General features: G+C 43.7%; 2 protein-coding genes and 1 long non-coding RNA gene across 11 annotated transcripts in view; 1 reads left to right on the plus strand and 2 right to left on the minus strand.

Annotated features, from left to right (window-relative positions):
• Nucleotides 1-787, minus strand: part of C2CD2 (C2 calcium dependent domain containing 2) — a 34,363-nt gene extending 33,576 nt beyond the window's left edge. Inside the window, exon 1 of one of the 3 annotated variants that reach the window (XM_015883068.2) lies at nucleotides 405-785. In XM_015883068.2, the coding sequence (XP_015738554.1) occupies nucleotides 405-695 (291 nt within the window). In that variant the 5' untranslated portion in view covers nucleotides 696-785. Of the gene's footprint in view, nucleotides 1-386 lie in introns of all 3 variants that reach the window. The other 2 variants (XM_015883064.2, XM_015883074.2) reach the window with 2 other exon arrangements.
• Nucleotides 491-11,997, plus strand: LOC116654374. Its single transcript, XR_004309580.1, has 2 exons — nucleotides 491-605; nucleotides 4,787-11,997. It is a non-coding gene; the product is annotated as an uncharacterized LOC116654374 (long non-coding RNA).
• ZBTB21 (zinc finger and BTB domain containing 21) lies at nucleotides 4,804-27,148 on the minus strand. 7 transcript variants are annotated; one of them, XR_001559317.2, is made up of 5 exons: nucleotides 27,036-27,143; nucleotides 21,450-21,641; nucleotides 19,909-20,010; nucleotides 13,557-16,894; nucleotides 4,804-4,906 (listed from the first exon to the last, which is right to left on the minus strand). XR_001559317.2 is itself a non-coding variant. In XM_015883052.2 (5 exons), exons 4-5 carry the CDS (start codon nucleotides 16,879-16,881, stop codon nucleotides 13,708-13,710), a joined length of 3,033 nt encoding a protein of 1,010 aa, XP_015738538.1. In that variant the 5' UTR covers nucleotides 16,882-16,894; nucleotides 19,909-20,010; nucleotides 21,450-21,641; nucleotides 27,036-27,143; the 3' UTR covers nucleotides 7,553-13,707. The 7 variants fall into 7 exon arrangements, 6 of the variants coding, with proteins under 6 accessions (XP_015738538.1, XP_015738504.1, XP_015738498.1 ...); XM_015883052.2 differs by lacking the exon at nucleotides 4,804-4,906 and having other exon boundaries at nucleotides 7,553-13,842; nucleotides 13,984-16,894; XM_015883018.2 differs by lacking the exon at nucleotides 4,804-4,906 and adding an exon at nucleotides 17,533-17,762 and having other exon boundaries at nucleotides 7,553-16,894.
• Between the last annotated feature and the right edge of the window lie 714 nt (nucleotides 27,149-27,862).

A 27,862-nucleotide genomic window follows, 5' to 3' on the forward strand; every position in this document is an offset into this window, starting at 1 on the left:
CAAATCCCCAACACTCAGCTCGACGAGGTGGGGAGCGGAGCCCCTCCTTGGCCGTGGCTGTGAGGGGAGCCGTGCAGCGCTGCCAGCCGCTCGGGCACACAGCACTTCGGGCGGGGCGTGTGCCGAGCCGGCGCTCACACTGAGACACGGGCCGTCCGCCCGTAGCCAGCGTTGGTTGCGAGCCGGGCTGCGCGGCTCTTATCTCTCACACACATGCTTCCCGGCTCTTCCTCCTGCCCCAGCCTTCCCTCCGGGGCCACCGGCTCTATCAGACCTCTAGAGGCACGCACGGCCGCCCCGAGGGGCAGCAATAGCAGCAGCAATATCAGCACGCCGCCCACGGCCCGCTCCCACGCCCCCCCGTGCTGCCCCCCGTCCCGCCTCACCTGCGGCCCCGCACTCACCGCCCGCGCTGCCGCCTCGTCTCGCAGCGCCGCCACCCAGGCCCGCCGCCACTGCCGCCTCCAGCTGCCCAGCGACAGCGCCCAGGCCAGCGCCGAGCCGCCCTCCTCCAGCAGCTCGTCCCGCGGCTCCGCCGGGGGCTGCTGGGGGGGCCGCCGCTTTCCCCTCCTTCGCCGCAGGGCCAGCAGCGCGTACTGCACCAGGTAAACGGCCAGCGTGGCCAACGCGGCCACGAAGAGAGCGACCAGCGCGTACCAGCGCAGCTCGGCAAGCCCGCCCGCCGGCCACGCCATGGCTGACCATAATGGGAGCCCCCCTCCCCGGCAGCCGCAGCCCGCGCAGGGCCCAGCCGGCAGCCGCGTCCGGCGGGCAGCACGGGGACGCGCCCCAGCGCCGCGCCGCCCCCGCCGCGCTCAGCCCCCGCCCACGGCAGGACGGGGAGGTCGGGGCCCGGCCCGGGGCTGGACTGGAGCCGCCGGGAGCTGCTTCACCTGCCCCATGGCTGCACGCAGATGTCGGGGTGCAGAAATGGAGCGGGCGGGCAGACCTGACGGCAAGCGATAGTTTCGGAAGGGCTGACAATAGCAGGACACGGGGAAAATAGTTTTAAGTTAAAAGAGGGAAGATTTAGGTTGGATGTTAGGGGGAAGTTCTTCACTAGGAGAGTGGTGAGGCCCTGGAACAGGCTGCCCAGGGAGGTTGTGGATGCCCCGTCCTTGGAGGTGTTCAAGACCAGGTTGGACGGGGCCCTGGGCAACCTGATCTAGTAAATGTGTATGTTTGGTGGCCCTGCCAGGCAGGGGGTTGGAACTACATGATCCTTGAGGTCCCTTCCAACCCGGGTCATTCTGTGATTCTGTTTGCTTGGCGCTTTCAAGCGGATTCACAACTGGAAGCAAAGGCTGGAGGAAAACGGGAGTACGGTACAGAGGCACCGCATGGTTGGAGCTGGAAGGGCCCTCTGGGTCCATTTGGGCCAACCCCGGCTCCAGCAGGGACACACGGAGCTGGGTGCCCAGCCCCGCGTCCCGCTGGGGTTTGAAGGTCTCCAAGGAGGAGAGACCACAGGCTCTGGGCAGCCTCCATCACCCACACAGCACAGCAGTGCTGCCTGGTGCTCAGTGAGAACCCCTGTGTTCCAGTTCTGCAAAGCCCCTGGCTCCATCTTCTCATGCAAGAGATTCTCCAGACCCTGTCTTGCTACTAGAAATATTTGACATATTTTTCTTTGAAACTCTAGTAAAGCTATGTGTTAGCTAATATTTAATTACTTTCCTTCTCCATGTACCGCTGAACTTGGAATAGCCCTCTCTGAGCATCCGTACTCATCAAAGTATAGCTTTGGGGATGTGATTAGTGAAGTAATTAGTCGTGCTTTGAAGCTGAGAACTGTGATTCTGACTTGCTGCTGGGCTGTCTGTTAATCAAGCCTTGTATTTCCCAAATCCCAGCTTTCCTTTTAATTAGCGGGTACGCATCTTTGTTAGTGATTATGTCAAAACAAGCTTGAAATAATGTGAAGTGAGTAAGAATGATACAGAGTTCATCATAGAATCACAGAATATTCTGAGCTGGAAGGGACCCACAGGGGTGATTGAATCCAGCTCCTGGTTCCATGCAGCACCATCCAAAACTCAAACCCTATGTCTGAGAATGGTGTCCAGATGCTTCTTGAACTCCAGCACTGGGGGCCGTGCCCATAGCCCTGTGCAGCCCGTTCCATGCCCACCACCCTGTGGTGCAGCCCCTTTCCCTGATCTTACAAGGATTCTTGAACAAGAGAGTTACAGATGCATCATTCATCACGGTTCCATCACATGTCCAGTTTTGGTCCTTTGAGGTATGAATTCACTTACTTTGTTAGAAATTCAAGAAGAAAACTGCCTAAGTAGAACAGGTTTCATAGTAAAGTCCAGGGTCTGTTGCAGGTGGATGGAACAGCAGGAAGGACCTGGAACAGGGAAAGGTGGGAATGGCACGTGCCAGGGTCCTGCCCTGCCTTAGACTGGGACACAGCAGAGTGTGCGCTCAGATGGAGGATGGGCTCAGGTGGAAGGTGACCCTGAGTCCCGTGGCACAGACGTAAGCGAAGGGAAGATGAGATCATCGTTTGTGGGTTTTTTTTTCATCAATCTCATTTTTAAATCTGTAAGTAGAACAAAAACAAACAAATAAAAAACAGTAAATGAAGCCCAACCCACAAACCAAACAACAAAAACACAATCAAGACTGTAGGCACAGTTACTGCAATTAAATGATCACTTACACAGCAACCATGCACAGGGATAAAAGCAGTTCAAACTTCCCACTAATTCTTTGAGCTCTAGAGTATTTTCATGCAGATGTAGGAAAGAAAAGATTCAAATGAGGCTCCTCCTGCAGTCTAACATGAAGTGTGAAGCAAGGGTTTTGTTAGTGCAGTACAAGTGTAAGAGGGGCTTATTTGGCAAAACTGCATTGCCCAGCAAGGCTTTTATCCAGCATCCCAGGATGTGGTGGGATGCCATTCTCACTGTGATGTGCCTATAACCATGTCTTCCTTAGGAGATTTTGCTAGCCCAGCAGTCAGCCTGAAATGAGGCCATTTCATGCTTTCCACTGACAAGAGCCACTGGGAGAGGTAGACCTGTCCATTTCTGTACATGGAATGTGACCTCTGGGTTGGGTCTTCAATGAAGGGGACCATCATCCCTTTCAAATGTAGCTTTTCAACCTCTTTCCCACACTCCTTCCAGCTGTGCCAGGGACAGCTGACAGGCCTGACCCTTGCAAGTCTGCTCAAGGGTTATGGGCAAGGAGAGGCATGATCCTAAAGCTAGATGAGCTCCTGCATCCTGACCTACCCTTACTCTCCATTCTGTTTTCTGCATCCTTCTTCAAGGTGAGATTCAGCTGTTTTGTCTCACATGGCTTGATATACTAGAAATGTTTCCCCTGTTTTGTGACAGCTCTATGAGAAAGAGTGATGGGTGTGCAAAGGGCTGGGACAAGGACAGGGTGAAATGCCCAGGGAAGCCTTGCTGGAAGATGGCCAGCAGTCTGCAACCAAAGGTGTGACTAAACAAGCTTTAATAGCTCGGTGCTGGCCCCATACGTGGCTAGTATGGGGCTAGCTCTTGTCTGGGAACAGCTCCTCACACCTCTTGACCTGCAGAGAACATCCTCTTCTTAATAAAGGAGTCATGCTCCGTATGGATGGTGACATCATTAGAACTTCAGTTTGACTGGTTGTTCTTATTTTTGGTTCATTTGTGAGATCAGGAGATATCTGATCTGTCTATTACGTATTGATGCTTACCAATCTCTGATGACAAAAATGTTATATTTCCACTGTGACCTCAGCAGAAAGACTTCATTTAGGTCATTTAGTTCTTCTTTGCTCAAATGCCTACATCTCTTAAGTGCTTAAGAAGGCGTAGTGCCAGAAGCTGAGTTTTTCATTTAATCAGGAAATTGCTTTTATAGATTTGTTATTACATATGTTATTGATATACACGTATAGTCTCAAAAATAAACATCTTGAAAAAACAGCCATGTCCCATTAAATGTAACTGTTAGCAAATTGCATGAGTTTCAAAACAAATTGGTCATAATGTTTTATTTTGACCAAACATTATTCCTTTCAATATAGAATAGAATCATAGAATCACCAAGGTTGGAAAAGACCTAAAAGATCATCCAGTCCAACTGTTCACCTATTACCTATTTTATTGGAAACCATTCACCCTCAAAGAACAGGGATAGGACATGGAGAAATAGTTTCAAACTGAAAGAGGGGAGATTTAGGTTGGATATAAAGAACAATGTATTTTCCAGTAAGGATGGTGAGGCACTGACACAGGTTGCCCAGAGAGGTGGTGGATGCCCCGTCCTTGGAGACACTCATGGTGAGGCTGGGCAGGGCTCTGATGTAGCTATAGGTGTCCCTGATCATTACAGGGGGCTGGACCAGATCCCCTTTAGGTGTTCCTTCCAACTCATACAATTCTATGTGATCTGCGGAGGTTGAGATTCCATTGTGCCTAGATGTGTGGGAAAAAAAAACAAACAAAACCAGAAACAGTGACACTGCCGTGCTTGTATTCATCAAGCGTAAGTATTTCCTCCATTACTTGTAGAAGTCTTTTATAATTCTATTGTATTATAACCGCTTTTCTTTGTGCATCTGGGTACACCGTCTGTACCTGAGCGATCATGACCGATGCCGTCAGCTATTTTTATTCTTTATTTTCATCCACTGGAGCCGAGTACATTCTATCCACCAGAGAGCGCCAGTAGTACCAGATTACTACCATCTTCATTCATGAGTTCACCTTGTGTGCAAGTGAGTTGGCTATACGATATCACGTTAGGTGTTATAACATATCCTCTTGTGTTTTCTCAGACATCTGTCTGCACTGTGGAAACCACTGAGGTAAGCAGGCATCTGCCTTGGCAGTTCCAGCGGGGGACAAAGACTGAAGAGTCTGGAGATGCACCTCACCTCTCTGCTCCTATGTGTCACCTGAGCAGAAAACGTTGTGGTTAGTGGGAAAAGTACTGAAGAGAACGGCTGTTAGATGAACGTCTAAATATTTGACAAAGTAAAATCTAAAGTATTTGACCAAACAAGGAATTTTCTCCAGACTCAGAAATTGCCATGAGCCAACTTTAAACACATTCACACTTTTATGTACAGGCATACGTATAGAGAGAGGTCTCCTTTGTGCTGCGTTCCTGTGGGGCTCTCCTGCTGGATGTAGTGTTGCAGTCATTAGTTTCTGGCTCCTCCTAGTGCCCGTACAGAGTTAGAGGCATGTAATAGATTCTAAGATTGTTACTGCAAAACTAAGGCTTGATGTAATTCTCCTGAGCCTCCTGGGCTGTATTATACTTCCCAGAAATCTATCTCATTTCAAAAGTCAGCATTTCTATCAGTGATTATTCCCCCAAACTTATTTACGGTGTGACTCTGTAATGGTGAGTTTGCTGTTTTTCACTATTTAATATTCTTTAAAAAAAAAAGCATTTGCACGCTTCAGTTGTGTTTCTTTTGACGATGAAACAAGTGGCTTGAATGAAAGCTAACAAAGCTGAGTTTCTTTCTGGTGGCATTTAGCTGCAGCTGACTGATGTGAAAAGGAGGCAGCAGCAAACAGCAGCTGCCTTGCTATTGCTGCGCTGGGCTGCCATGCAAAGAAGAAGGCTTTACCTTTCCCCTTACCAGCAGAGCAGTGGTAACTTTTGGGAACTCTTTCTTCCAGAACCTCTGTGATAGACTTTATAACTTAAAGGAATGAATGCAGTTTCTCATCAACCAAAAAGGCTTAGGAGGTGTCAAACCCTAGGGACTCCTAGCTGTTCATTAACGAAGGAAGGAAAATGCAGGAGCCAAGGAGCGATATTAATTGCAAATGACACCTTAGAACTGAGGCCAATTTCTTGTTCTTAGTAGGGCTACTTCTGGATCTTATGATCTGCTGTTGTCATCCTTCTCTCTCCCACCTCTTCCTGCTCACTGCCTCTTGTTCCTACAGGCACACACTGGTGGTGCCTGCAAACCTCAGCACAGTCTCCTCCTTCCAGAAGAAGCATCTCTGGATGCTAGTAATCCCACCAGGCCACACTGCCTCATCGCTGCTTCATATTAAACTTCATTGGCTTCAAGCAGCCTTCAGTTGTGTATGGTATGTTGCTAGTTATGAGCCTGTGCCCTCGAGTATCAGCTTAAACCAATGTATGCAGCCGAGGCTTCATGACTTGAAGAGCTATACCCATCCTAGGTTCTGAATGCCACAGCATTAAAATATAGTTGAGTTGTATTAAAATTGCAGAGACAACATCAAAGAAAGAATCTGGCTTTGCTTTCCATGTACTCCTTCAACACATACAAACAGAAGAGTTTGGTGTACTGTTTCATTGCAGCCAACACCTTGAAATTTTCTGTTGCCAGAGTATTTCAGAACTGGAAGTAGAAACATTATCCATGTGGGTCTAAGAGCAGATATCTTCCATGCAACATTTAATCAGATTTTAGTCCACTCTGTACAAGTAACAGAGGGGGAACAGTGTGTAGATCTTGACTGGTTCCAGATAAACCCTGGAGGTTAGTTCCTTATGCAGAAAGAAGAGGGAGCCAAGCACCCAGCAACTCACCCCTCTCTGAATGGGTCAGACAGCAGCTCCCCCCAGTCTGTTTCCACAGCTCGCTTACTTTCTGACAAACAGGATGGTGCTCCATGGAGGAACAGGCTGTCAGCTCTTTGCCTCTCTTTTCACAGGTTTAAGGATTATCAAAGGCAGAAATCCTCTTTACCCTGGAGAGTCCTTTCAACCCTTCATTCTGACCATTTGATAGACCCCATACTTCAACTCTTCTGGAGCTTTTCACAACACCCATTGACCCTCCCAAACCACAACAAGACCACATGCACACAGGTGAAAATATCAGGTAAGTGCTAGGCACATGCTCTCACTGCAAACCTCACCCTTCCCACCCACAAAGGAAAAACATTAAAGATTAACTCTTTTTGAGACTGTGGCTCTTCTTATTAAATGTGATTTAAATTCATCAGTCCGTAAATGGAAAATGGTAAAGGGCAGAAGATGTGGAATATAGAAAATTCAGAATACAGCGCAAAGAGTTTCCAAAGTCAGGTCTCAGCCACATTGAAGAGAGGAACTCTGTGCCCCCAAAATATAATTTTCTGGATCCAAATACTGCACTCTCATCCACAGTTTTTTGGAGAAGGAAATACATGCAGGGAAACTGCTTTTGCTGATAGCACTGTGAAATACCATAAATATTCCTGCCGGCGTAAGTTCAAACTCTGAACTCAGTTTTAGATGAAAGAGACACTCAGTTGATGTCACCTTGCTTCCTCAAATCCTATTTGAATCACTGATTGAGAAGGAAGCAGAACATGAGCACCACTCAAGCACTTAGCAGACTTTCTAGAGCAGTTGGTTTCCTTGGATTTTCAAGTCAAACAGCGCAGGGGCACTTCGTGAAACAAAGAGCCCTTATTTCAGTAATGTAAAAACTACCATTCACTTTCAGCAAATAGATCAAAAAAAGCTCTTTTGCAAACAAAATTCTCATCCCACAGACACAACGGTATGCACAAAAACGTCACAACTTGCCAAGAGATTCCAGTAGAAAACACAGTAATTCCAAAGAAAGAAAGTGTAAGTTTATTGGACGCCAACATTTCTTAGTCAAGATCTAAGTAAAGAAAACATACAGTAGAAAAAGTTGTACAAAGCAGCAATGGATTTACATTGCGTTAAAGAAAAAGTTACCCTAAGCTATTAAGTCTCTGTCCTAAAAAAGTAAAAACCCATTCTTAATTACAATCCAATACTGGTGTATCGAATTGATATACAACGACTGTAAGGTATACAGGATTAAAAAAACAGCTTCTTTTGCCTTACCTCTATAACGCTTTAAAATGACAAGTGATTTTGTGTAACAAATTGGAAAATTCCATAGCAAATATACTGGATAATTCCAATTTCTAGAAACTGCATTAAACTACTTCCCCGCACCCAAATACTACAAGTGATTCCATTTTCCTGCTTTTTAAAAAGGGACACTGTCAAGAATAAGCTTTAAAATGCATGTTTTATATGTATTCTGCAAAAAAAATTGGGTTTTTTTTCCCCTGCTTTTACATGCACGCTTTAATTAAACACACCACAGTAGTGAGAAGCGTGTATCTTGAAAAGGTACCACATATCACTGACAGGAACAACAAAGGGAAAATTCATCAAGTCCTTTATTCTGGGATAGAGAAGATGCAACACAACAGTGAGCTCCACCCACAGAATTCAGATCTATTTTTTCCAGCACTTTTGCAACAATTTAGGAAAATGCCTTCCATAGGTATTTTCATGCCCAACTAGCTCAAGTGTTAGGAGTCAATTCATGTTTTCTTTGAATTTATTCATCTCAAGAATTTTTAATACAGCTAAGTATATTTATAGCATGCGCTCTTTCTCTTGATAGTGTCCCTTTATGTACAACAGTTATAGTACAGTTTTTCCACGAGTTGTTTTAAATAAACAAGAATCAATGACATTAAAAATACTATCAGGCAGCGTTCAACCAAAAAAATAATAATAATAATTAAAAAAGTTAACACTGATTAATCAACAGCAACATTGAAAAAATCCTAACCTTACTGTGATTTTTCTCTAAATCTTCTGGTAGGAAAATGTAAACAATTTCATTGAACAGTATAGGCACACGCCAGACCTACAGGCTCATGCCAGATATCTGCACCCTCATTGTTAGTGCCAAGAAGTTCAGCGTAAGTCTATCCTTATCCCATGTGCGAAACTTCTAGTTTTATCACTTGAAGTTTGGAACAAAAACAGAGTATGTGTAACTTCAGACCAAACCCGCAAATACTACTGGGGGGAGGGAGAAGGTATTCTACTGGATGTCACCTGAATGGTTGAATAAATAGGAAATGTAGGAATGAGTCTCACAGCTGTGTGTTTTGGTTAATGGATAAGGCTATATCTCCATTCTGAAAGACTTGAGAAGTCTAGCGTCACCCACTGCTTCAGAAGCTTATCAGCTGTCAGGATGTTTCTATTCTCTTTATGCAAAATAAAATGTAATAAAGTACAAGAAGCATCATAGCGTCATAGAATGTCCGGAGTTGGAAGGGACTATGAAGACCTGATTTCAACCCCCAGCCATGGTCAGGGACACTTCCCATTAGACCGGGCTGCCCAAAGCCCCATCCAGCTTGGCCCAGAACAGTGCCAGGGATGGAGCATCCACAGCTTCTCTGGGCAGCCTGTGCTAGTGCCTCACTGCCCTCTAAGTAAGAAATTTTTCTTAATATCTAATCTAAATCAATCATCTTTTAGTTTAAGGCTTCTCCCCCTTCTCCCATCGCTATGCTGCCTCATAAACAGTCCCCCTCCAACATTCTTGTAGGTCCCCTTTAAGTAGTGGAAGGCTGCAGCGAGGTCTCCCTGGAGCCTTCTCTTCTTCAGATGGAACAAGTCCACCACCTTCAGTTTGCCTTCACAGGAGAAGCACCCCAGCCCTCTAATCATCCATGTGGCCTCCCCTGGACCTGCTCCAACAGCTCCATGTGTCTTTTGTTCTGGGGGTCCCAGAGTTGAATGCAGTACTGCAAGTGGGACCTCACAAGGGCAGAGTAAAGGGACACAATCTCCTCCTTTGCCCTGCTGGTCAGCCATCTTGTGATGAAGCCCAAGATGCAGTTGGCCTTCTGGGCTGTAAGTGCGCACTGCTGGCTCGTGTCAAGCTTTTCATCAACTAGAACCCCCAAGTCCTTCTCAGAGCTGCTCTCAATCCAGTCATCACCCAGGTTATACTGAAATTGAGAACTGCCTTCACTCAAATGCAGGACCTTGTTCTTGGCCTGTGGAACTTCATGAGGGGGCCTACTCCTCAAGGACCCCCAGATGGCATCTCTTCCCTCTTAAATTATCAACAAAATAAGATGAGTAGCTTTGCATCATACACAAACTTGCAGAGGGTGCACTCAATCCCACTATCCCTGTGAAATCTCAGTATCCATGAAGATACTAAATAGTGTTGGTCCCAATACGGACCCTCAAAGGACACCACTTGTTACTGGCTTACACTTGGACAATGAGCTGTTGACTGTAACTCTTTGCACATGGCCATCCAGGCGCTTCTTTACCCATCAAACTGCCCAACCCTCACATATATCCCTCTTCACTTTAGTGGCAAGAACACTGTGGGGGACCACATCAAAGGTCTTACAGAAATTCAGGTAGATTATTACTGGTTGCTGTCCTGCATTTTTCTAAGACTGCAGAATTAAACGTTAGGTGTACATACAGTTTTTATACAGAGGAAAACTCACTTTAACTTTTCATTCTCGAGCATAAAGAATGAAGCCATGGTCATTTCTCACTTTCAGTGGGTGACTATGGTCCCAATTTATCAAAAAACCTTTGCATGTTTTTTAAAACAAAGTTAAGACCGATCTCATTGGAACTCAATCACATGCTCAGACCTTGCCAGCACAGTGCCTCAAAGGAAAAATAAGTCCCAAACCAAAATACATTTCATGGCTGAACCCTGCTTGTCTTAAATGCAACAGTATAGATCACTGTACTTCCACTGAAGCAGTATAGATCTCTGAGATTTATCTGACAAACTATAAAAAACAACCAACAAGGAAAGTAGTAAAAATTCTAATCTATATATATTAAAACATCTGCAAATTCCTGTCACAAATTTAAAGGAAAAAAACCCTTTTTGTATTTAGCAAGAGCTCTATATTTGCATCGCTTCAGCACACAATTACAAGTTTAAACAAAATATGATGAGGACAGGTTCTTGTATCAATAAATTTGCCTTTTATTTTGGCTGTGGCCAAGCTAGACACTCTTCAGAAGATATTTATAAACAAACAACTAACATTTTTTTTCCATAATTTAACTTTTTAAACATATATTAAAGTTATATAAGTGGAAGCATATTTATTCCTTATCCTCCAAAATAAACACTTCTATCAAGGGTTTTTTAAAGTACTGTATAAAAGCTAATAGAAAACCAGAACTACTATATAAACATCTCATATTTAAACTTCAGATATCCTTAATTCCTTACGAAGAGGAACTGAATTTAAAAAGCAAAACTAAACACGGAACACGCTTAAAGTTAAAATGAGAACTTAAGAAAATCTGAAGAAAAGCTTAGAAAGAGGCTATTCAGACCCAACTTTTTTTCCTTTGTAAATATAATACATAGCATACTAGGGAGAAGCTCAACGTTTCTTCAAAGATACTGTATGAGCTTTTGATTTTAAAGTGAGGGTTTCTTTAATTATCACACCGTGTATCAGATTCCCACTTGGAAGTTTGATGACTGTAACACAACTGACTGGCTGCCATTTTCCTTCAGAAAGTACCCTGATTTTTGAAAGGCTGGATATGAAATATTATGCTGTTGTAAAGAGGAATAACTGGTGAAAACTTAGGCATCAGTAACTTAGGCGTCAGTTTGCAAGAACATCTTCATATTTTTCTATGCACACATTTCTTAAATGCAGTTAAAGCACACCTGGCAAGTCTTTAGGCTTTTCTCATTTTGTTAAGTCAGGTTAAATGCAGTAAGCATTTGACTTCTCTTGCTTGAAAGAAATCAATTTAGTCTGATCAGGATTTCTAAGAATTTAACTGATAGTCACAGATTAACATGACTAAACTGAGATCAAGTTTGCCTGGAAGAGCACAAAAAGGATGTTCAGCAACAATTTTATATTTTCAGCAAGAAACGAACCGAGAGGCTTGAAGATAACATTGTTTTGGGTTTTTTTTTGGTAGCTAAAAAACAGTCATTGGTCCACTCTGAGCCTACTTCAACTTAACTGAAAGAAAAAAAACTAAACAATTCTGTTAGGAGAAAACTAACAGTGGCACACTTGGACTGCAACAGAGAACAATCTTTCCCAGTGTGTGCCTAAACGAGGGTGCTCATCCTCAGATTCTGAAGAGCTACACAGGCGCTTTATTTTGCTAAATGGTGGTATGAGCAAGCAATACTTTTTAACTTTGAGTGTAGGATGCTGAGGAAAAAAAAAAAAAAAAAAAAAAGCACTATTAGAGCCAAATAGAATTAATGCCTCACTCACCCCTGTTCCCACTGAAACTGGTGACCAAATTCTTGCTCTTCTCAGTGAGCAAAGACTGGGCTCTGACTAGATAGTGTGGGTTGCAACCCCAGTCCCTCAGCTTCCAGGGTAAAGTCTTCAGGACCATAAATACCATTTGCATCACTGATGTTCTCGCTGTTCATTGCACTACTCCATGGAGTTTAAATTCCAGCACAACAATTTTTCACTTAATTTACCACAACTTATTGGTAAACATTTCCTTGAACAGAGTAATTTTGGACCCTTGCTGTAGTTTCTGGTAAATATCTATGATTCTGCTTTTACTAAATGCTCCAGTTGTGACTTGTGGTAAAACAATGGAACTGCATAAAGTATCTGCAGCACATTATTCTCATGACTTTCAGCAGATAAGAAAATTGCAACACAGTACCACAAAGGATAGGAAGCAGCAGAAAGAAACATTCTAAGCATTGTATTCATAAAATACAGTGATAGCAATGTGATGGTTTTTCCTCTGCCTTGAGCTGGATATGCACGCTTAATACAAATTTCAAATACGTACTTCTTCATTTATACAGATGTCTATATAAATATTTACATTTTACTTTATGTTAAAACTTATCTTTGTATTCATGGCCAAGCTTATCACTGAGCGTAGGAACACAAGTCATCTTCTATCCCTTAACGAGCTCTTTTTGTTGTGTTTTTTTTTTTTAATAGTTATACATTCCTTTGCAGTTAGAATTACAAACAGTTGTACAAATAGCAGAAACAAAACTATGAAACGTATCTGACATCCTTTCAGCCTTGGTTCATATTACAAACTGTAACATCTGCATTATGATGGCTGTTAATACGATGACTTTAGCTACTGAAATATCCATAGTAAATTAGTCTTTGGGACGTTATATAAAGCGACGTACCCCCCTCCCCCCACTTCTCCTTAGAAACTTATCATTAAATGGCTGAAAGCAGGCTTGCTGCTATTTTTTAATATAAAATCTTATTAATAATATTGCTGATTTTAAATTCAACTTTAATTTGCACAAGTTCCATATAACAACAAAAGAATTTTATGTTCCCTTAAAATATCAAACATTCGTATCCAATAATATTGGGATTACTGAAACATGAGGTTTATTCGTTATTGCTAAAGATCTCTAAGACCTAAGTCAATACATTAAGACACTCCATCCACTTCCTCTCTAACTGCAAGTACATGGCAGCTATTTATAAGGAGCTTCTGTGTTGGTTTCTTTAAGGAAAAAAAAACAACAAACAATGAAGTTGGTTACAGTATTTCACCACTATAAACTCACAGTTAGAATCCAAAATGTTGTTGCTCTTCCATTTAATATATAACTCTATATATAATACACACGCACACACCAACATCACAGGATGAAGATCCATGCATACAATCCAGATGCGATTGCATTTCAGTGTTAAATGAAATCAAAATTATTCTGTTACTATTAGATCCCAGTCCATATTATCTTTAATTACCCAGCTTTCTACCTACTAACAAAGTTAGTTTACCTTAACCTCCAAATCCAAGCAGCATCACAAATTCAGAATCTTCTGTCATCGCTGTTGTTTTGATCCTCTTATGTTTCAAGTTTACATGGCATACATCCGAGATCCTGACAACAGCCTCCATCAAATCAGCTTTTTAAGGTATCTCTGAAAGCTAATTGTGTGTCTGCTCATGGCTCCAAAGACTAAAAGCTGTCTTGAAAGTCCTGTGACAGAGTTTACACATGTACTGTCTTTTGAACGTGATTGCTGAGAGTGGTGGAGCATGATAGAAGAGCGTATCTGACTCCTGCGGTACAAATAATTTTTCAGTAGTAGTGGAGCTTTCAGACAAGCCCGTTGGACTATCAGGCTCCAAAGGCTGGATCTTGGGTAGTGGCGGGGGTGGAGGTAAAGGTGGTGGTGATGGGGAATTAGCTGGTGGACATACCTCGGGCTCCTTATTTGCGGACTCCTCTGCAGCCTGGGACATGTGGGATTGGAAGTGACTCCACAGTCGGAAATTGGTTCGGAAGGCCTTGTTGCACACATGACAAATAAACGGCTTCACAGAGCATAAGAGCTCTTGGTGGCGCTCCAGTTGTTTGCGTACAGTGAAAATCTTCCCACACTTTTCACAGGGCCACAAACCAGCATCTTTATTGGAGACTACTTCCTTTGGTTCCCTGCTTGTCTCAGTGACCTCATCCTCTATATCATCTGCAGGCTCTTCCTTGATTTGAATTTTAAACTGCTTGGAAACACTTAAGTCTTCAGGCAGGCAGGAGGAATCTTCAGAATCAAAATTAATCTGTTCTGACGAGTCACTGAAAACTCCATCTTCTTTCGCAGCAAAATTGTTTATTTTATTGGATTCTGACTGAGGAGGCAATCTTGATGAACTAGTTATGTCTCCATTGTGATCCAGGATAGGTAAAGAAAAGTTCTCTGATGGAGCCATCGTGTTCTGATTGTGAACTTCAACCTGATGACGCCAAATACTAAAGGATGATTTGAAGGTGCGCATACACTCAAGACAAGTAAGCTTCTTGTATTCACACTTGCTTTCATGCTCATGCTTCAGCTCCGGGGATGAAAATCGAAGGCTGCAGTAAGGACAAACAGTAGCATTTCTACAGAGTCGCTCATGATTTCCCTGTTCAATAAGTGAAGAGAGCTTAGCATTACAGAGACGGCACTGATAAACTTCCTTGTTTTCTACAGGACTTTCAATATGAATATGGTCTTTCTGCTTAGGAACCTTATTTCCGCCAATTGGTTTTTCTCCTGGATGCATTTTTATATGTTGTTTGAACTGTGAGAGGAAACGATAAGCTTTTCCACAGTAGACACAAATATAGGCTCCTTTGGTTCTTGATCTTAAATTCCTTTTGATGACTTGTTGTGCTTGTGAAGTAGATTGTCCTTGAAAACCTTGCTTGCCACGTCTTAGTTTAACTATTAGAGCTTTTTTAATTTCTCTCTCTCTCACTATATCAATGAGTTTTCTTTGGAATTTTTCATCCAAAACAGCATGCGAACTGGAAGCTGGTGAGGGATTCTTCACAATTCCATGTTGTGTCTGGCAGTGTGTCCACACTTTGAAATTCGTGTGAAATCTCTTGTGGCATATGTCACAAGCGTAGGGCTTTTCTGGATTATGATACATGTTAATGTGACGATGAAGACCTGCTGTTGACCTGAAAATTTTAAGGCAGTGTTTGCATTTAAATTTTTTATTTGGTCTTGCTTCTTCCATTTCACTGTATTCATCTTTACTGACATCAGAATCGGCAAAATCAGCATCAAGGTGCGTAGGGCTTGAGCCTTCCTCAAAGTTTTCTTCCGATTCAGGAGAACCCTCTTCATTCACCTTGAGTTTCTTGAATGGTAGCCTTCTATCAGCTTGAAATCTTCTTTTTGCTGGAAGTCTACTAGGTTCCTTATGATCATCCTCAGTTTTAAAAGGAAAGTCTTTATTTGTAGATACTGATGCGTCACCCACTGTAACTCTTATTATTTCAGACGGATCTGAAAGTGGACTGCTAGGTTCAGTTTTTATTCGCACCTCTGTGAGAGGGGAAGAAACTTCCCTATCAGTTGTCTGAGAGGCACTGAAAGACCTAAGGCGATGTGGGTGCATTACCTGTGGCTTTTCATCTAAGACTAACTTCTCCGATGACTCTTTCAAGCACAACTTTTGAGATGAAACATTAAATATCTTCTGGGAATCAGTAGTTCCTGGTGAGGAGGAAGATGATACCTGCGAAGGTTTTAGGTCAACAGAAGGTGAATAAATAGGAACCTGGCTGTCCATGGACAGTGACCGTCGAAGGAGACTTTTTACAAGTGGACCACTTCTGTCAATGCTTTGGTTTTCAGGACCAGATCCACTAGATGGGATTACTAGTCCTAACTTTGAGTAGTATAGCAAATTCCTATCTTCACCTTGACCATTTCCTTTTCCTGCCTCTCGCAACAAAAATGTAGATTCTGATGAGCCACGTAGAGATAAGACTGGCGGTCGTGGTCTTTTTAATGATAACTCTGCAGCCTTTCCTCTTAAAAGCTGACTACTGCTTCCTGGCTCATCACTTGCAATTTCTTTCTCTGCTAAAGGTTTTTGAGGCAACACTGTGTTCCTTTTCACCAAACCACCTCTGCTCTGATCCTCTGCAGTTCCAGAAGTTTCGTGAAACTTAGTATAGCTCACAGGGTTTTCTTTCAGCCATCTCCTTTCAGTCAGCGACAAATTGTGAAGGGTTTCAGTTGGCTTTGCTACTTGTGTTCTAATGCTAGTTTTGATAGCAGCGGAGGGTAAAGGTTTAGAAGTATGGCTTAAATCATGCTGTGTTTGATTTATACTCTTTCCTTGTGCTTCGCTTCTGTTCTGACAGACAATGACACTCCTCTTCTGAGAGCTAGTTTCATCTTCATCTTGGTACAGTATCTTCTTAATGGGGCAAGATGGAAAGGGAGCTTGAGGGCTCTTAGAAATAATATTTGTAAGAAAGGAAATTCCAAGGCTGTAGCCCAGTTCTTGAACAGCTGCAAGATTGCCTTTCTCAATGAACAAGGATGAAGAATAAATGTAGTTTAACACATTATCAAAAGCATCTGGTTCACAAAAGTCAAGCTGAAACACTGACTGAGACTCATTCTCCTTGTTTGTGAACAGAGTCTGGAAGTATTCGCTGCTGGCAGCTAGAACATTTTTATGAGCTCGAAATTTCTGATCTCCTACTATAAGAACAACATCACATAGCTGTCCCTTTAGACGCTCCTCATTCAGTGCGCTCAGAAGTGAAATGGCATGTGCTGGATTTATGTAATGCAAGAGCCCCTCCATGATTCTGATGTTCCTGAAAAAGAACAATAAGAAAAAAAATTATGTTGCTTTATGTAGACAGTTGTTAGAGATAATGTAAATAAAACTAATTTCTCTGTATTTCATAAACAAGCTAAATGACTATCAGTGCTGCTGAAAAAAACTGCTTGTTTGGAGGAAAGTTATGAGATTTAACATAATATTGTTTGCTTCAGCAGATGTACAAGCATTAGAAGCAGCTCATGCTACAGAACACTTTCATATGCTTTCTGTTGATCTCGCACTAAAAATAACACATTTAATTGGGGAATAGGGGTATTGTGTTTTCAACCTACAGCACAGCTGTCTACAAGAAGGAATTCCTTTTAAAGAATTCAGTTGATCATCTTTTTCTCAAGTTTGGCTTTAAGAAAATTCAATCTTGGCAATTACTTCAATAAACTTTTGAATCAGATACTGTTGTGGTCTAGCCCACTGGGCAGAGAATTACCACATAGACGCTCACTTACTCCACTGGTGTGGGATGGGAGAGAAATTAAAAAGGTAAAAATGCGAGAGCTCCTTGGTTAGGGTAAAGACAGAAGGAGCAAAAGGGAAAAAAAAAAAAAAAAAAAAAAGGAAAAGAAAAGAAAAAAAAGAAGACAGCAAGTGATACACAATGCAATTGCTCACCACCAGCTGACACCCAGCTAGTCCCCAAGAAGCAGCCGTCCCCCTGTCCAGCTCCCCCAATTCTGCTGTTCAGCTTGACACCACGTGTTATGGGACATCCATGTGGGCCAGAGTCAGCTGTCCTGGTTCTGCCCCCTCCTAGCTCCCCGTGCACCCTCAGCTTCTTGCTGGCTGGGCAGCATGAGGAGCTGAAATGTCCTTGGCTCTGTGCAGGCACTGCTCAGCAACAACTACAACAACAGTGTGCTAACAACATTATTCTCATCCTAAATCCAAACACAACACTATAACCAGCCATCATGAAGAAAATTAACTATATCCCAGCCACAGCAAGGACACACATCTAAAGTTAGTTATACTAAGTCACTTCGTAAGGTTAAGCAACCCTGACAGTCTCCTGCTAACTAAACAAATAAAAAGGTTTTTGCTGTTACTTTTTATAAGGTGATGAAAAGGACATTAATACTGGCAGAATTATGGCCGGTAATCTAGACTAATTCATTACGCCTGCTTATATTTAATGAGTATTAACATGCATACACTTCTAGCTAGGAAATATGTATTAATTCTTATACCTGCGCTAACAAGATTTGGTTTCTTGGAAATCTCATAATTTTACTTGAGCTATCATAGAAGCATTTTGCTCCTGCTAGAAAATAATCAGTTAACTGAATTCTCCATCTTATTCATTAGCTTATATGTGGACTTTACACCCATAACCTACAGTTACCTACCCCCCAAATGCATCCAAGAGTATAACAAACACAAATTAAACCGCAGTGCAGAAACCCCCACACTACTTCAAAACACAGCCCACTCTGTACTGTAGAATGCCTCCATAACTCAACAGGCTTTTCCTGACTAGGTTTTAACAAGAGAAGACAAACAGGTTTTAAACTAGTCTGAGCAAACAACTTCTGTCATATGGATTGAATTTTATATATCAGTGCACACGTACACAAGCACAAAAATCAGCAACATCCAATTTTATTTTGTTGCCATGGACACTCCTACAATTCTGCTTAAGACAACCTGAAGTACAAATTTTTAACTACTTTCCTCTATGGTGATGAAAAACAAGTAAATGATTTGTCTGTTAAGAGCAATTTTTTTGCAGCTGATTTAAGAGACTTAAAGTATTTACATATGATATATGCTACGGTAACAAAAAGGTTTCACTATTCATTGATTCTCAATCAAAGCTGACAATTTTATCAAAAGAAAAAATTAAGAAGCTATAATCCTGTAATTATTGAATGAGAAATCTGGCAGTCAATGGGCTTCAATCACAGTAAGTGACTGAAGTCTGAATTGATAATGCTGAGAAGATGACTTAAAGTCTCAGGACACTGGTCATATCACAGGACTGAGCTACCACTTCTGCATCTGAAACTACAAGATGAGTGTGTAGTATCAAGGCAATAGCAAAATTCTGTTTCCTATTCAAATCCACCTCTTAATGGAGTGTTCCAGCATCTTGCAGCATTATTTCATTAACACTAATTTATCCTTAATTCACCTCAAATAGTTATAATGCATAATGCCTCCACTCCTCTCTCTAAAAAGGTAGAACAGTTATGCTTCTATGTACGTGAGAAATCCATCTGCTCTGTTTTTTTATGTTTGACTTAAAAGTACTGTTGGGGGGGGGGGGATTGAGCTATTTTTGGACACTTCTATAATGAAAAGTGGTGGTGCCTGAATGGCCCTAGTCCAGCCTGCACGTCTGTGCACCCATTAACACATGAAATATTAGCAAGTGCTCCAGGGGTGCATTTTTCCCTTTAGTTTCACCTTAAACAGAGTTTGCACACTCAAATGGTTTGTCTGTGTCACAAATTAACATTTTGTAGCACAGGCCATATGAGGAGAGGCTGAAGGAGCTGGGAATGTTCAGCCTGGAGAAGAGGAGGCTCAGGGGAGACCTTATTGCTCTCTATAACTTCCTGAAGGGAGGCTGTAGTGAGCTGGGGGTTGGCCTCTTCTCTCGTGTCATTAGTGATAGGACCAGAGGGAATGGTTTCAAGCTATGGCAGGAGAGATCCAGGCTGGGCATTAGAAAGTATTACTTCTCAGAAAGGGTGGTCACGCATTGGAATGCACTGCCCAGGGAGGTGGTGAAGTCACCGACCATGGGAGTGTTCAAGGAAAGACTGGATGTTGTGTTGAGGGACATGGTTTAGTGGGAGCTATTGGTAATAGGTGAACGGTTGGACTGTATGATCTTTTAGGTCTTTTCCAACCTTGGTGATTCTGTGATTCTATGATTCTATAAAATTAGTCTACAGAGATAACAAAACAATGTATTTCTGAAAGAAACTTGAACTAAAATATAGCAGTAGAAACACCTACTAAAAGTTGCAAATGAACCCATACCTCAAGGACACGCTGGGTAGGAGACGGTCAAATGTTCTGAAGTATTTTCAAACATTTCATTTTAATCTGCTTTACCCAGGCCTTGAGTGTTCTGTAAGACACCTGAAGAATAAACACCGTGCAGTTACTATGTGTTCCTTTATTCATCATAACACAGTAATGCTATTTCTATAGACTGGTGTGAAATCCACACATTTAAAACAGAATCCAACAGCCCCCATTTTTCTTCCTATATACTCCTCCTTATTCATAGGACACCTTGAATGTGCTACATTACACAAGACAGAGAAGAGCATCCTAGTACAATCCTGCATTTCATTTGCAGAGCACAGCTTCTTCTGTGCGCCAAAGGAGGCAGACCTCTTTGGTGCAACTGGCACTTTAACAGTAACCAAGGCTGCAACATACACAACTGGCAGGGGACCAAATTAATCCTGCAAAAGCAGCTTTAATCCTGGTCTTCCCTACTTCTAGAGTTTGACTTTCAGCTCCACAGCCTTTAAAGACAACGATCAGAAATAAAACAAGTTACGGTATGTTAAAAAACAAATCCAGAACCAGTCACGCAGAACTATTTTAACACTTTTACACAAGCCATCAGAAAGCCTTTAACACAGATTTAAAAAGTAAAACAAAAAACCCACAAGATCACTAGTGTAAACATACAACATACTAAAATTTAACTGCGTGAACAGTTCTCAGTAACAAAGTTAATCAGGGAGTTTCCTGCTCCCTTTGGTTCATCCTATCTGCATGCTGCTGCTCACAACTCCCGCAGCTGCGCTAGAACAAATATTTGCAGGTCTGCGTTACAGAACAGGTCAGACAATACATAGAGAACAAATATTTCTTTTCAGATGTTGGTCATTTCTCATAGTAACGCTCAATCCCAGGGACAATTGTATTGGCATAACTGAAGAGAAAGCAAACTGTGGGAGTGGAGCAGCTCTGGGAAGACAAGAGGTTCCTAGTGCCACTAAAGCTGACGTAAGGCTGACAGCACTCAACCCCTTTATAAATGGCATGCCTAACAGCGTGTAAACAACAGATTTGATTCCAGGTGTTTGAAGAATCATACTTCCTCAGCTGAAGATTATTCTGCCTCTAACTGCTTAAGCCCTTTCCTGATAATCTGCCTTTTTTTTTAATTATTATTATTTTCCAACCAATTTTTCCAACTCTCTTCAGTACCAGCTAAAAACAAAGCTACTTCCTACTTTGTTCCCTGATGTCAAGGAGACAGAATGTACCAGATCTCTCACTGTCTGTGCTCTGGTCTTATGTGCTACTGGTCCTCAGTGAGAGCGAGCCTCCAGATCCAGGAGAGGGAGGCACAACCGGAGCACCTTTGGGAGATGAGGAAGAGATTTGACTGTCAAATCTTCAACAGCCCTCTACTGATATCAACCTTCAGAGGCTGAAGTACCACATTTGACACGAGTTAATAATGACAAGAGCAATTGTTTTGAATAAGGACAGAAAAAGATACCCCCACTATTTCAAATGACTGAAAAAAAAAAAAAAAAAAAGTCTCTACTCACAAAAGCTCTTCACAAGTGAAGGGTGAAGAATCTTTCTCTTTGGCTCAGCGGTTCTTTGATTCTCACCAGCTCCCTGCCATCACACTGCGAAATCCCCTTCCATCTTCTGTCCCTCACTTTCATGCCTCCTGCTCCCAGCCCTGGGGTCCTCTACCTTTTACCAGTGACCTCCTACTAAGTTGATTCAGCTCCCTAAAACAAGGCAGGAGAAAGAATAATAAATCAATCCAACTTTTTATATATTTGCTAATTTAGAGGTGAGAAGCATAATCAGCTCATGCAGAGGTCAGATGCATCAGAGCTTCTGTAAGAGAAGCAGTGAAACTGCCTGTTCTTTGTCAGCAAGTCAATCAGCTTTGCCATCTGAAACTTCACTTTCAGAAGCAATGAAGTCACTTAGTCTGAAATTTTACAAATGCAATCAGCCAGATATACAAAAAAGTTCATCACAACAACTAATACTTGTAAACACGTAACTGGAATAAGACATTGCTGTTGCCTGCTGACTTCCATTATAACCACGTCCACATAGGTGTCAGCTAAAGCTACATCAATAGTGTCCTGGAGGTGGAGGTAGGAAAGACTGTTCCAAAACACCTGAGGACAGAGTGCTGCAGCAAGAACGCGCCAGGGCTGATAAACTGCAGTTAGAACTAGAAAACACAGGGAAAGAAGATGTGTGCACAGAGGAAACAGACAACGAGAGAAACTTAACAGTGGTTCTAACAGAGAAATACACGTATAACCGTGGCAGGAGGAAACCCACTAAAACGCAGAGAGATATGAATGGTGAGGCCCAGCCTAAGAACACAAAGAGGCTTCCTGTGGTGTCATGAGGTAAGCACAGGCAAGTTGTGCCTGGTTGTGAGTGCTCTGCAGAGGCTTTGATGGCTCTCCTTGTTCATGTACTGCTTCAGACCCAAAGTGGAAAGAAGCCTCATTATCAATCAAGGGACCAGATGCAAAAGAAACCTGCATTGCTTAAACTTCTTCTTGACTGTCCTGTGCTGGATTTTATTATTTGAGTTTGACTACAGCTTGTCAAATGCCTTTTCACAGACATATAACTAAAACTTGAGAGTAAAAGCTTCAAGCCTATAGAACAGGATTGTAATTTTCTTTTCCTCAGTAAATATTTGAGCGATCTCTTGCTGCACTGAAAAGTCTATGAAGACAGTAGGTCAGAAGCCAGGTGATTCAGGAAGACAAGCATAAAATCAGAAGAAAAATATATTTATGCGTGAAACTGATCTATTAATTTCCAACTATTTGACACACACGCATCAACAGAAGCACAAATTTAAGGACAGGAAAAGAAGAATTTCTGTACTACTGCAGTCTCTTTATTTTGCCCTGCGCTGCAGGCAGACTAACAATTATCCTAACACAGATTAGATGTTCAGGAATCAGAAACTGTTTTTCACACTCAGATCAGACCCATCACTTTTCCAACCCAGCTCCAAGCTACAAAGTCTCTGAGTACCACCACAATGCCCTTCACATTCTTGTTTACAAACGAGCAGCACTTAAGGGTGTGATTTCACCTTAGTCTCAGTCCAATCTAATCAGGGATTGAAGGGATCAGTCTGCACCTCCTCCCCCTCTAAGGACAGACAAGTTCACTGTCGGCTTGGCAAGCTGATCCAGCTCACCAGGAGATTGCACAACCACTGGATGTAAGGGAGAGGGCAGGAATGCGTGCTGCCTGGGAGATCTTCTCATTCTTTTTGGAAGAGTTCATGAAGATTAGCCATGGTTTGATACAATATTTGTCCTGGCCTCAGCACCTCAACTGCAAGGTACGAGGCTCACCATCCAGACTGCTGCAAATAAAAATCAATGCATTTTAAAATCCCTTTTCCTAAGGCGGTCTTCAGTTTCCATTCTTAGGAGTTTCTTAACACCGCCATCAAAATCCCATGGGAAAAGCCCCATGACTTGATGGCAGAACTTACACTACGATCCCTGAACAAAAAGCTCATCCCCAGCAATATTTCATCTGACTTTTTTTTCCTTTTCTTTTTCTTCTTTTTTAAATAAGAGATGCATGAAATCAAGAATGTGAAGAAGGGGAAATGGACGCCAAAGCTGGATGGCTGCACTCTTCCTACAAGCTGAATTTATTATTTTATTGGTAATGCTGAGATATACTTAGCGAGCTGAATAATATCTGGTCACCTGCTTTGCTGGATGAGCCGCTCTTTGTTTAACTGGTCTAATTCACAATAAAATTCTACTTACACACTGCTTTCAAATCTGCTGGCATAGTGAAAGTGACAAACCATCATCATAAGCATGGGAATATTTCTCTTAATACAAAGGTGCTTTTTACTGGCTTAGTATATTTTGCAAGGAAACCCATGTAAGAACAGTCCCTATAAACCTACTGTTTTACACTAATGTTTGTGCAAGAATAAAAGTATAGGAATAAAAAGTCGCGCACTTAATTCAAAGCACACTGAACTACTATAATAGCTAAAGTGTGCACTGAAACTAGAAAATCCCAAGTGAACAGCCTGTTATTTTTCAAGATTCATAGAGTGCAGGTATCTCACACACTGAAGTGACCCCCAAAAAACTCCTTTCAGCCACTGTTAATGATGGGCAAAATATGACGAAGCCAACATTTCCAAGGTTCTCTGACCACTCAGTGTAGCAGCGTTCACTAGGCCGCAGTTCACTTGCTCTGAAGCTGACAATTAATTTTAACAGAGAGCTGAAAACAGCTGCAACTACGGCCTATGACTCACAAGTCTGCACCTCCCAGTGCAGCACAAACTGTGGTGGTTACAACCCCACTTCCCCTACCCAGCTCCTCCTCCTTGCCCCCTGTAAGACCACACTCATTAACAGACCAGGATTATCATTACTTTGTAGACAGAACAGCTTTCAAAACCTGGAAAACCAGAAATGGAAATTACTTGAGGTTTTTAAATGGTAACTGCTTCACAACTACCGAAGTTCAAAAACAAACAACTTCAATGAAGCACAATGGCTTCTGAAGCAGTGGTCAAGTTGTCCATTTAAACCCAAACTTTGGCATGCCTCTGCTTGACAGCAAATAACTGTAAGGAAAGCAGAGCCAGTCACTGCTGAGAACGTGATCACAGCACCAGCTGTTTAATTCTCTTTAATTAGTTACGCTAAGCGTTTAAATAAAGCACCAAACTTATAATGACTTGATTCCCAATTTGGATCAAAGGTAATGTTGAAATTAGTAGAAGAGCAAGAATACACTGGAGGGAAAAATAAAAAATAATACAGTCACCCCTTTACTTTTCATCCACAGGGGTGACCTTGGATCCAGCAGACTCTGGGAAGCCCACAGCTGAAAAGACCCCTGATAAACCCTCTTCTGGCACACATTCCCATAGCTGAAGTCTCCAAAGGTTGTGATATTTCCCCTCAAGTCCTCACTGAGGGACATGTAAATCCTACAAATGCTCACATCTAGCCATCCTGGTTGGATTTTCCATAGGAAGAAAACACCACATGTTCTTCTGAGAGGACAACGCTCTGTCATGACTATACTAACAGATTCAGAGAGAGAAGTGTGCAAGATCCTATTAGGGAGAGAGAGAGAGATAGCCACATCATTTGTGTTTTGCAAGCAAGGTTTATAAAAACGGTTGCTAAGGTTTGCTAAGAAGTTCCCTCTCCCCCCCCCAAAAGAACATCATAGGGCTGGTGGAAAATTTTAGTCAAAGCAGTTAGTTTGTCAGTTTGAGCAAAGTCAGAACAGAACATAGTAACCATCAGCCTTCAGGTAAAATGGATACAGCACAGAGCTCTCTTTTATGTGCAGTACAGATTTACTACTCCTGATGTCATATCGAAAGCACTGTTATGTAAAAATGTATTCAAAAAAACCCACAAGCTGTACTTCCACAGTAATATTGCTTTAAAGATGAAAACTCAACAGTGTATTAACTACAAGACCTTTGTTGTACTTGAGAAATAAAATGTAAGATCATATAATTCACAATGGCTTATCTACCTATCTACAGCCAGCCTCTCCCCCACGAACAGGACAGCTTTCAGAGGAGTCACGGAATCACAGAATGACCCGGGTTGGAAGGGACCTCAAGGATCATGTAGTTCCAACCCCCCTGCCTGGCACGGCCACCAAACATACACATTTACTAGATCAGGTTGCCCAGGGCCCCGAGTGCCATTAGCTATTATGATGTGCTTGTTCACTGCTTGTTGGAAGTTCCATACTATGCCCTTCCTTGCAAAAACGACTCATAGCGATGGAAGTGTTTCAGAGCTGTGATATTTCACCTGAGCCACATCCAGTCAGGACAAATAACGAGAGTTACAGAATCACAGAATTGCAGGGCCTGGAAGGGACCTCTAGAGATGATCGAGTCCAGCCCCCCTGCCAAAGCAGGCTCCCTACACCACGTCACACAGGTAGGCGTCCAGGCGGGTCTTGAATATCTCCAGAGAAGGAGACTCCACCACCTCCCTGGGCAGCCTGTTCCAGTGCTCCGTCACCCTCACTGTAAAGAAGTTCTTGCACACATTTGTGCGGAACTTCCTATGCTGTACTTTCATCCCATTACCCCTAGTCCTGTCCCCATGCACTACTGAAAAGAGACCAGACTCACCACTATGGCTCCCACACCTCAGGTATTTATAAACCTGGATCAAGTCCCCTCTCAGCCTTCTTTTCTCAAGGCTAAACAGACCCAGTTCCCTAAGTCTCTCCTCATAGGGGAGATGCTCCAGGCCCTTCACCATCTTAGTGGCCCTCCGCTGGACTCTTTCCAAGAGATCCATGTCTTTTTTATACTGGGGAGCCCAGAACTGGACACAATATTCCAGATGAGGCCTCACCAGGGCAGAGTAGAGGGGGAGGATCACCTCCTTCAACCTGCTGGACACGCTCTTTTTAATACACCCCAGTATGCCATTGGCTTTTTTGGCTACAAGGGCACACTGCTGGCTCATGGTCAATCTGTCGTCCACCAGGACGCCCAGGTCCCTCTCAGCAGAGCTGAAGAAGTTACATAAAAGAGAAGTTCGGACCTGCCCCACCAACTCCTTCCCAGCCTGAAACTCTCAACCTAGATGGAATCCCCGTTCTCCACACGCCCCAACCGGCACCTGCCATCCGAACCAGCCCACCAACCGCCCCTGAGGGAAGCAGGGCACCCCACATCCCTTCCCGCCTCATGGCCCCGCACTCGGCGCCCTCACAGCGGCACCGCCCCCCGTCCATGCACAGCCTGTGCGCAGGCGCAGCTCCGGCAGGGGGAGGCAGGATGGAGGCGGAGCTGGGGGGCCGCGCATGCGCAGTAAGCGTGGCGCCGAGCCTATGTGGCGGCTGCGTGCCGGCTCAACGAGCGGCCGCCGCCTCCTCGCGGCGCAGGGCGCGTGCGCGAGGCTGAAGGGAAGGGGAGTTTCGTAACCGGCGCAGGCGCCGTGCTCCGCTCGGGGACCGCGGCCCCGTTCGGTGGGGGTGAAAAAAAAAAACCACCACCTCAGAGTTACGTCAGGAAAAGACGCCTTTGTACACGGGGAGACCCAAGCGGCGCGGGCGGCCCCCGAAACGGGCGACGAGACGCGGCCGTTACTCACCCGCTCCGCCGGCGGCCGCGCCCCCCCCTGCCGGCCCCACTCGGCGCCGCCGGTCACGGTTCGGCCGCGCGCGCTGCTGCCGCCGCCGTGATTCCATCCATCTTGAATTTGACGTCATCCCACACCAGGGATGAGGTCATCGAAGGGAACGCTCGTCACGTGCGCAGCGCTCCCATTGGCCGCCGGCTGAACGGGGGGCGAGGCGCCGGCGAGGCGGGGAGGGCAGCGGCTGGGGACGGCGACGGGGGATCCCCCACACGCCGCCCCTCCCTTCCCCTCCTCTCTGCTCCTCTCAACTCTCCTCAGTCGCTCGCTGTGCGGGCGGCCGCCTCTCGCTGCGGCGGCGAACCCCTTCCCTCCCAACGGCTGCTTAACGGCCGTCCGCGAGGGAAACTGAGGCAGATTGGGGGCGGTGTGTGGGGGTGCAGCGCTGCTCTCCCCTTCCCTTCCCCCACACGCAAATAGAAACACGCATTGTTGCTTGTAAGGCTCGTTTTGCCCAGAGGCAGGGCAGGGCCCTCTGTGGAGCCGTGCTGAGGGACTTCCGAAAGCATCGAGGGGGTTGCCCGCTGTGAGCGACCTACTCGTAGAGTTGCATGTAAAAATACAAGCACCAACGCCTCAGTTTCCTCTTGAATAAAGTTTAAAATGACCAGACTTCTCTCTGGTTCTCTCTCTCTGCTTTTTGTTGTTGTTTTGTTTTGTTTATAGAAGCTAATCTGGCCCATTATCTCTTCATTAAAGACAGCTCGCTTTCTGGAGATTAGCATCTAATCCACACGCTGGTTGCTTTTAAATATGCCGCTCAAATACTTCGAAATAGCTGC

The sequence above is a fragment of the Coturnix japonica genome, chromosome 1 (assembly GCF_001577835.2).
Source record: "Coturnix japonica isolate 7356 chromosome 1, Coturnix japonica 2.1, whole genome shotgun sequence".
NCBI lineage: Eukaryota > Metazoa > Chordata > Aves > Galliformes > Phasianidae > Coturnix > Coturnix japonica.

Excerpts from the sequence above, each read along its gene's own strand:
- ZBTB21 (XM_015883044.2), bottom strand. The coding sequence starts at position 16,881 with ATGGAGGGGCTCTTGCATTACATAAATCCAGCACATGCCATTTCACTT.